Genomic DNA, 10,574 nt, shown 5'->3' with positions numbered 1-10,574 from the left:
ATAAAGAATGTAATTGAATATAATTGAGTAAATGCTGTTTTAGTGCAGACGGATGTTGAATAATATGAACAATAAAGTGCTGGAAATTATTCGTTTTCAATGGTCTTACTACATGTTCAAGGAGGCACTTTGCGAACAAGTTTAGGCATAGATAATGATGTTCATTCAATCACCTCAAAGCTTTCCTTCCTTTGAAATGTTGCAGTAACTTTTATGTTCACTAGATGTCGACAGTGATACACAAATGAAGACAGGTTCAAAGTGAGAGTCCCACACAAAGTGACTTTTGCTTAGAAGTATACTATTTTGTTCCTTCATTTAAAATTAAACTTTTTTATTTGTTCTTTTCCTCATAATCTTTTCATTATTCTTAATTTTCTCCGAATTTAAGGTTGGAACCACAAATTGGCATTATTTTCTTGGTTCAGCCACCACATGGGACTATATTGATCAATTCTATTAATTTCCACATTTCAGTTTGGACCCATGTTTTGAATACTGCAAAGTGACAAACCCTGCTTTTCCACACGTATGCAGTGTTGCCCCCCTGCTATACCTGCCTCTCTCTTTTAGTCCTTTCACTTTGACTCTTACTTTTCCTTCGGTCCTCCCAGTGCCAGTCAATTACCCAGCACACTTCACTCTCCCTTTAACCCTCAGCCCCTCTCAACCTATAACTCGGGCCCCAACATCACCTCCACCCGTCTCCCTAATAAGCGAATGCACATGCAAATGAGCAGTCAGCCAGCTGGTATCACAGCAGTCATGTGATCTATCAAGGTAGGGGGTGAGGGGGTGAAGGAGACAGGAGACAGGAGGGAGGATGAAGGAGAGGATGAGAGGGGGACAGACACGTTCAAAGACGTGCTGGAGAGACACACTGGCATCCCTCTGCTAGATGTCAGAATAATCCCATCAGCCCTCTCTCCCTTTGACCATCATCCCATTCATACCCTTTACTTCTGTAGCCTTCAAGGACAAACACCTCAAATGTCACTTGCCTGATGCATGACACTTTCCTCTTTCTCCATATCTCTCTCTGTGTGTGTGTGTGTGTGTGTGTGTGTGTGTGTGTGTGTGTGTGTGTGTGTGTGTGTGTGTGTGTCTGTCACCCATTCCAGCAGATCCTGCTGGCATAAGATGTGCTTCGGCCTGCCAACAGCAACCACCCTCATCCATTCCTCCTTCCTTCTCCTTCCCCCTGGCTTCCTGATGATGAGGGAGAACCCTATAGTTCCACGCTTCTTATTTTTTTACGTTAGTGTGTGTTGTCTGCGATTAGAGTATTTGTTAGTCAGTAAGTGAATACATCCACCCTGTGTGCCCAGATATGAGCATGCAGGAACCTGATTACAAAGTTCACCTCAGAGACTTAGACATCCACGTGGTTTGACATTGGCATTGACATTTATTAATACAGACGGAAAATGAATTTACATTATAAAAGTGAACAATCACATACACACGGCATCAAGTGGTCATCACACATTTATAAATATTTTAATTTTGTGTAAATTATAGTAGATGGATAGTTAGATATCTGTCCATCATTTATATGTATTTATTTATTTAGGCCTACTCTTCATTCTTTTTGTCCCTGTGTTCCTTCAGTCCATGTCGGCTCAGTGTGTGAACGAGCTGCAATGCACCATAGAGACTCCAGTCACCTGTTACCTGTCAGGAGAGATTCACACAGAGAGAAGACATTCAGAAATTGCATGTGTGTTTGTGTGTGTGCGTGTGTGTGTGTGTGTGTGTGTGTGTGTGTGTGTGTGTGTGTGTGTGTGTGTGTGTGTGTGTGTGTGTGTGTGTGTGTGTGTGTGTGTGTGTGTGTGTGTGTGTGCGTGCGTGCGTGCGTGTGTGTGTGTGTGTCTGTGTGTCTGTGTGTGTCATGCTCTCAGGAAGGCAGTACCTCTTGGACCAAACATCCTCAGGTAGCAGTGTGAACAATATGGCTTTTCGTCATACTGAAAAACAAATAGGACATACTGTCTTTACTGCGTCATTTATATAATCAATTATTGTAACTGCTATATTACCTTTACATAAATAGAAGATATAGTAAAAATACCTCAGCATGTTGACCTGGTGTGAGCTGTCTGTTGCACTTTTGACACTTGAGACACAGAGGGTGATAGTCCCTCCCTAAGGACCTCTTCTTCTCACCTGTACCAGAGAAAAATGAAAACTGTATAAATGAGAGGCGGGATGCACAATCAACAAACAAACATTGTAAAAATAAGAAAAACGATATACTATGAGATATCTTTTGAAGCAATCAAATGTATTTATTCATTTTGTTTAATAATTTTATTCTTTTTTATTCATATTTTTATTTAATTTGTCTCTTTTTTTATCCTATTACTTTACATTTATGAAGCATAATTGCTACTTTATCAAAATGTTGCATTATTTTATTTGCATTGATTCATTATTGGATATAGAGGTAAATGTTTGTATTTAAGTAACTACTATAAAGCATCACATTTATCAAAAAAAAGTATTATAATGTTGTTGTTGTTGTTTTTTTATTTTAAAATACAGTAGACATAGTAAAGAATGTGTTGTTGTATACAAAGAGACAAGAGGGCCAGGTCACATCATAGAATATCTACTTAGCTGGTTCATAAGGAGAAGAGTAAAACCAGCTGTAAAAAAACCAATTGATTTATTTGGTTTAAGTGCTATTTTGCATTCAATAGTGACATCTCAGTGTTGGGGACAGGACTGTAACTCAAAGAGACAGAAGGTGGGGAGGAAACCCAGAAAGCAGCTGAAGCTCGTTTGGCTGGACCCACATCCTGTTGTCATGGATGTGTGCGTGCACATTTGTGTGTCTGTGTGCTCGGAGAATAGAGCTTTATTAGCAAATAGGCCTCAAAAACCTTTGTGGCACATTTCAAAATAAATATGAAAGCTTGTTTTTCAAAGTACATACTATATTGACAGTAAAAGCACAGGCGTAACGAATAACATTAACGATGTCTCACTTACATGCAGGTGTGTGCATCGTTAGCAAAATGAGTTGCACCTGTGTTTGGCAGGTTATAATGTCCACTGTCAAACTACCAATAATATGAATACATGTTCACCTTATTACTTCTGCTTTACCCCTTTGTCCTACTGTGTTTTTCTATTCATATATTTTTTCTATTTTCCTTTTCAGATGAATCAAGTAACTGGAAGAAAATTAGAGATAGAGCTTGAAGGATGTTCAGAAAAAGAATGCCAGACTGAGTAAACACTTAAAGAGGTCACACTCACCGAAGTAGACGGGCTTCCCGCAAATTGGACAGTAGCCTACCATGATGGTATGTAATTATTCAACGACGACTGTGTGTGAGAACGTATATGCTTCATGAGCATGTGAGTGTGTGTGTGAATTGAAAATTGACAGGGAAACCGTTATGTCTGCGTGAGCACCAAAACCAGGATGTGGTGGGTGAGACGTCACCAGAAGAGAGAGAAAGATGTGATTTGAAAAGCTACTTTCAGTGGAAAATAAATCATGATATCAGGTGTTAAGCCGTGTTAATAAGCATCACTTTATGTGTATATACTGATGCGTTGGGTGCACAGCCATGACACTGTGAAGAGAGACAGAAACAGGGAGAGAGAGAGAAAGAGAGGGTGAGGAGAGGAGGGACAAAAACAGCTGTCAGCAGCTCAGGTTCCCAGCTATCTTCTCTCCCTGCCTGCTGTTTTCACCCTCTTTTCTAGATTAAAAACAAGGAGTTGAGCCTCTGAATTGAAAAGAGAAACCCGACACTTGGCCCTTTCTTCCCTTCTTTCTGTCTCTCTATCTCTCTGCACTGTCACATACTCACACACATGCATACCCCCCCTCACTGACTCACACCCCTTTATATTCTCTCACACACACACACTGTACTTCCTCTCAGTGACATCACATAAAGAGGCTGCAAGCCAAAGAGCAGAGGGAGAGGCAGGGTGAGGTCGGTTGGTTGAGGGACATGCAGAGGGGGAGGTGTGAGTGTGTTTGTTTGGAGGCAGATATCCCCTCGGGACAGGTGATGGAAGTCAAGCAGGGGAGGGACAGGGGTGAGGAGAGACGAGCGAGACAGAGGAGGGAGACAGTAGCCGGCCTCAGCTCAGCGGGGACAAAGAAGATGAACTCTGATGAACTTCTCAGAGCAGAACGGGAACTAGAGTCACCGTGGAGGACAGGCCAACGTCTGTGTGCTTCGATCCATATCACTGTCACTTGTGTCTTGCTTATGAATGACCGAAAGCGACTGAATGATATCTGGCAGTACAGTTGTACACGGGCGGAACAAGTATTCTAATTTTTTGCTGATAAAAGTAGCAACCTCCATGTAAAATCACTCAGAAATGTAAGTGAAAGTTGTGACAGTAAAATGTCCTCAGAGTTTCACATGTAAAAGGCTTAATGTTAAAGATATCCTTTTCAGTGTATTTTATTATATCTTTGTGTTATTTTAACGGGGACATATTGTGCTCACTTTCAGGTTCATACTTGCATTTTGTGCCTCTACTGTGACATGCTTTAATGTAAAAGCAGGAAAACATCAGACTAAAACGTTAATATAAGAAGCTAAAAGTATTCACAAGGTACTTAAAATGCCATTTTACATTACATTTCATTTCGCTAATGCTTTTATCCAAAGCGACTTACAATAAGTGCATTTACAGATGAAGAAGCAAACTCAAAAGCAAGAATCCTGCAGGTACATTTCCTATCTATAAGCCCATTCATATATATATTTATATTTTTGGTATCTCTTTTTTTTTTGGCAAAGGTGCAGCTTAAACAGTTGAGTTTTCAGTCTGCAACAAAAGATGTGTAGACTCTCTGCTGTCCTGAAACCAATGTGCGGCTTGGTCCACCATTTTGGGGCCAGGATAGCCAACAGGCCTGTTTTTGTTGAGGGGAACCTGGGTCACACATTTGACAGCAAACGAAACAAGAAAAAGGGCCAGGATTACAAATTGTGTTTTGGCAAAAAGGGGGATACATTTCCTGGAACCGTTGTAGTGAGAAACTGAAAATACTTAGAACATTTTTGGACAAATCTGTGATCAGAATGATATGTGGATTGGATAGTATAGTAGGAATGGTGCCAAATAGGTAAACAATGTTATAACTTAATTTACTCTTGGGTAGTTAAACCTATAATAACTATGCACTATATTCTATTGATTGTTTGCATATTTAATACCCTATTCAAATTGTAAGAACAGCAACCAGATACATGTAGAAATATCTACCTCTAAAATAAGTGTACTATAAGAGAAGTGAAGTGCAAGCACTTGAGTAAATATAGGCCTTCTTAATCTTCAAAAATGTACACGTGTGCTTTTGTAATGTATATTTCCCAGCTTTAAACATCACAAACACATGTGATGAACTTCACAAGGCTATGAAATATACCAAGTAGTCATCATTTGCATATTTGCCAGCATGCCGCTCCTGTGTGTCATGTTTTGCAGGGGGATGGAATACCAAGTAGCTATTTCATCTGACCAGCATTCCCTACAGGATAACCCATAATGTCTCTCCATCAGCATTCATTGTGTGGAGCTACACCCTGAATCAGAGGCCTATGTGCCTGCGCATGTTACAGCGCTTTTTATTCAGGTGATGATGTCATTACAATAACAGAGAACAGATTAGTTCATATGCACCAAGAAAAAGCAGAGATTTGATTCATTAGAGCGAGAAGGAATAGCTAGAAGCAGGGAGGATTTCTACTCGTTGGATTAGAGAAAAATGTAAAGGAATTGGAGAGAAATTAAAAGGAAAGAGGGAGTAGAGCATAGGAAAACAGAGGAGCTGTAATTGTGAAATGGAGAGAGGGAGAAAAGAAAGAAGAGGAGGAGAAGAGAGGGGGCGTTAAAACCACATTTCCCTGTGGATCTTTTGGTAAGACTGCGTTGAGAAAACTGCCAAAACTCTTAACACACACATTCCCGCACTGGCATGCACATATGCATGGTTCACTTCTGCCAAGTCATATGAGATACACCACTAACACACACATGGATGGAGGGATGTGGGAAATGTGTGTGTGTGTGAACTGGATTTATAGTAACTTTTAGAGAGTGGTGGAAACAGACAGAGCTCGGAGGAGGGAGAAACACTGGCTCCTCTCCTCCGTCTCCTCTGGTGGGTTGGAGCTCGCCGAGGCCAAACCCTCCTGACGCCAGCTTTGAGAATGGTGGGGGGGGGCGCAGGAAGAGGCTCAGGAAGGAAAAATGGCTGGATGGATTCCTTCTTCCCACACATAAATGCACTGTTGATCACATGTGCGTACACATGAAAGTATACACATGGCAAAAAAAGAAGCCTTTGGACGGTTGCCTTTCCCCCCCGCTCACTCTCACACACCCACTCGTCATCACGTTTCAGTTCTTGGCATCCTCTTTCCTCCCGCAAGCCCAGAATATGACATGGCTTTGGGGTTGCATCTCAGCAGCACACACAGAATCAGCTTTGCAATACAAGACATATGGCAAGCCAAATCAAGCAGCATCTCAAACATTTGACGGATGAAGACGACCAAAGGACCAAATGGGGACTTAATGGGTACCTGCTTGATACTTTGTACCATTCCTGTGATTGTTTGTTCGTGTAAAAAATATCTGTTTTCCAAATGATATTTCCTTGCTTTATTTTTTTAAACCATCAGACTGTCAACAGCACAAAGGGACACAGCTTAAGCTTCTCTACCCAAGCCAAAAAAATCCCTCATCCTTTACAGTTCCTAAGCCATTCTGGTGCTCATCTGGCACAGCCGGGTGGATATTTGGGTGCACCATGGAGCCATTTCTGGAGTGTGTTTTCCACAAATATCCCCCTCTGTGATGGCCTTTCCGGAGTCAGACGATCTAAAGGCTATAATCCTCTACTTAGGGTATCAGCGGATGGAAAAGTCAGAAAAATAAGTCCTTGTTTTTCACTATAAATCTGGCAAAGCCCGTAAGTCCCCCTCATGCCACTACGTAGCGATATGATAGTATGGTGACTAATACGACATGATTAGTAGCTGTGAGTAGCTGGGTCAGTCAGATTGCATTATGGGATGTTTTTGTTTGGTCTTGGAAGAAACCAATAGAGGAAATTGTGTGTTAATGGCAGATACTACACAGGTGTTGACGCCGCTCTGGCTTTTCAGTTTTCTTCGGGGCTACTATAATGTCCAATCCTCCCAATGGCTAACCAGACACTGTAAATACCATACGCACATCGCAACAGATAAACACACCATGCCATAAATAACAAGAACAAAACCTCCAGTATTTGTTTTGCAATGCCATACACTGTGAGAGTAACAACAGCAAAGGCCAATTAGAGATTTTAAGACAATGTTAGCCCAGCTAGTGGCCGGACCATATAGTTGGTTCAGAATTAAAAGATATATTGAATGCATGGCCATGACACTTTAGACATTTTGGACGGATGATGAGAATGGATTGTACTTATTTTGGATAGGGCTTCTTTTTTTGTAAACTGCCCCAACAACTTTTGGATCAATACAATCTGGTACTGCTTGTGTAGGCCACCAGCAGGTCATAACTTTGGTCCTGTTCACCATTTACATGCTCCCCCTCGGCCAGATCATCCGACATCATGGACTCAATTTCCACTGTTACGCTGATGATACCCAACTGTATCTCAGCACCACTCCATCCTCCCAGCTCCCCCCTCAGTCTCTCATCAACTGCCTGCATGACATCAAAGCATGGATGTCGTCCAACTATCTCAAACTAAACAGCAGGAAAACAGAGCTCATGGTTGTGGCACCCAAGGCGCTGCTCCAGAAGGTTGGTGACTCGAGGTTGACGGCTGCTCCATCTCCCCATCTCCTGAAGCCCGCAACCTGGGTGTCATCCTCGACTCCACCCGTTCCTTCCACTCCCACGTCAAGTCTGTGACCAAATCGGCCTTTTTCCATCTAAGGAACATTGGTAGACTCCGACCGTCACTCTCGGAGTCGGTTGCCGAAAGCCTAGTCCGTGCGTTTGTCACCTCCCGCTTGGACTACTGCAATGTCTGTTTGGGGTTCCCAACAAAACCCTGGACAGGCTCCAGTATGTTCAAAACTGTGCTGCTAGGGTACTCACACATACAAAGCCGTGGCAGCACATCACTCCCACCCTCATCCACCTCCACTGGCTGCCGGTCAAGTCCCGCATAACCTACAAAGTCCTCCTCCTTACCTACAAGTCCCTCCATGCCCATGCCCCCCAGTACCTATCGGACATCCTCCGCCCACATGCCCCACCCCGGAACCTGCGGTCTTCAGACTCTGGCCTGCTTACCACCCCCCGCACCAACCTGCGAACCTTCGGGGACAGAGCCTTCAGTGTGGCAGCCCCCACCCTCTGGAACGCTCTCCCTGCGGAGATCCGCAACATCCCCACGCTTGACGCCTTCAAAAGGGCCCTCAAGACCCATCTGTTTACTAAGGCCTTTGGCCCCTAATCTATTTGTTGTTTTGTCTGTCTGACTGGTTGTCTGACTCCCTTTTGTTTTTGTTATGTTTGTTTTGCCCCTGTTCTTCTTTGTAAAGCGACCTTGGGTCTCATGAAAGGCGCTATATAAATCCAAGCTATTATTATAACTTTTTTTTTTAAACTAGCCATATTCCAATCAGTCTCAGCTGTTTTTGTTTAGTTAGCAAACTAACACGCTAGACTGAACTGGGATCTGAACATCACCGGCAACACCATACCTATAATGAACATCAGTATGCTAGCATTGTAATGTATCTCTGATGGTAATTGTGATCCATTTAGCATACAGATGTTAGCATTTAGCTCAAAGCATCCCAGTAGCTAAGTACAGCATCACAGAGCTGCCAGCGTGGCTAACAGACAGATAAGTGTGATTCATTATCTAGAAATACACATTATTTTATTAACACAAGTGGTAACACACTCAGGACGGCTGACGGATAACTCATCACAAGCTCAGACTAGCAGCAAAACACTGATCAAACGCACAAAGCTAAATATCAAATTCTAATGGAGACTGCAAAGTTATCAAATGCCCTAAATATGTCAAACTGAATTTGGTTAAAAAATGTTATAAATTGATCTAAAATCCATTTGATACGCTGATGCAACCATAAAGAACGTCTTACTTGGGGTTAAATATTACAAGTATAAAAAACCTTCAATAAAGGGTTGGAACAAGCTGATAAAATGTATGACCCAGTCAGACTGTGTGGGATAATACCATTTTACCAGCCTTAAAGCTCATTTGAATGAAACAAAATGCATATCTAAGGGATGTTAAGCTAAGTTTTAAACTTCAAAGATCAACCTTGGTCCCTCAGCAGGGTTCTGACCAGTGTATAGCACTCGGCTCTGGTGGCGGGTCACACCTATTGTTTAGATCTGCTTGGGGAAACAGAGAGGCGGGCAGAAGGAAATAACCTAATGTGTTGCTTCTTGCCTGTGCATTCTTGGCATAGCTCTTTGCCCTTTTCATTTTTTGACTGTGATTTTTTTCTTTTTTTCTTTGCTTTAATAGTGAAGCCAAGGGTCCACAGCCAGCCAAGTCCCACCGCTCCAGTCTGGCTAAGCCACAGAAAGCTTGGCTCTCTCTCCTCTTTCCTCCCTCATTCTCTGTGTATCACTAGTGTGCGTTCCTCTCTTTTTCTCTTTGGATGTTTCTCCATGTCGCCATGTCTCTCCTGTTTGTCTCTTTCCTTTCTGTTTTATCTGTTGTGTCCGTCTGCATTGGTCAATCTGCCTCTTTGTCTCAATTTCTCTTCTTGTGTTCTCTTCCAATACACACACACACCACGCTCTCTATTTCCCTGCCTGTCAGTCTGTCACAGCCAGCGGACTGGTTTAGCAGGCGGGGTTCAGCTGGGCTCCACAAACACATGGCTCTCAATCTGCCTTCTTGTGTGTGCTGGAATGGTATTTATTTTTCTGTTCTGTTTAATCTTTTATTTTTATTTGATGGAACATTTTGAATATTTCCACACTTGATCTGGGCAGACATTGCACGCCTTATGGCCATATATGTTTCTTTTTTGTTATCATCGAACCTAGACTCACACATTTGGAATAAAAGCAAGGACGTGTCATCTAAAATCCAGCTGCAATCCAGAAGGAAGCCTTTTTCTACACGTGTAAATTAGAGTTTGAATATATCCATGAGAGACTATTTGCTCCTATCTGTCTCTCAAGTGAAATTGAATTATAGATCAAGAACCTCTTCACAAATCAGAATTCTCCAACTCAAACAAAGCCTGCTCCCATCTTCTACTACGCCTATTTCTATCTGATCAGCACCATTCATTCCGCCACTTAGACAGGAATCTAATTAGACCAGAATATCAACATTAAAACACATATCTGCCCCCCCCTCCTCTCTCTCTCTCTCTCTCTTTGTTTCTCTGCTCTTCCCTACAGCTGGTGAGAATATGGTTTGTTGCTGCCCCTCCCCCAGCGTTTGAACAAGCCAATAAGAGAGCACGTCAGCAAAATAACCCCCCCTCCACACACCATCCCTCCTTTTCCCTTACCACCCCATCCATTCCCTACCCCATCCCCCAGAGCCCTCTCTACACCCC

At 42.5% G+C, this 10,574-nt stretch overlaps 1 protein-coding gene across 1 annotated transcript; it reads right to left on the bottom strand.

Annotated features, from left to right (window-relative positions):
• Nucleotides 1-1,385: 1,385 nt before the first annotated feature.
• On the bottom strand, nt 1,386-3,414 carry zgc:195282 (uncharacterized protein LOC100192223 homolog). The gene is made up of 4 exons (XM_034130937.1): nt 3,265-3,414; nt 2,072-2,166; nt 1,913-1,967; nt 1,386-1,674 (listed from the first exon to the last, which is right to left on the bottom strand). Exons 1-4 carry the CDS (start codon nt 3,305-3,307, stop codon nt 1,664-1,666), a joined length of 204 nt encoding a protein of 67 aa, XP_033986828.1. The 5' UTR covers nt 3,308-3,414; the 3' UTR covers nt 1,386-1,663.
• Nucleotides 3,415-10,574: the final 7,160 nt, after the last annotated feature.

The sequence above is a fragment of the Trematomus bernacchii genome, unplaced genomic scaffold, assembly GCF_902827165.1.
Source record: "Trematomus bernacchii unplaced genomic scaffold, fTreBer1.1, whole genome shotgun sequence".
Taxonomy (NCBI): Eukaryota; Metazoa; Chordata; class Actinopteri; order Perciformes; family Nototheniidae; genus Trematomus; species Trematomus bernacchii.
Note: the sequence above shows the minus strand (reverse complement) of the source record. Positions and strands in the feature narration are given on the sequence as shown.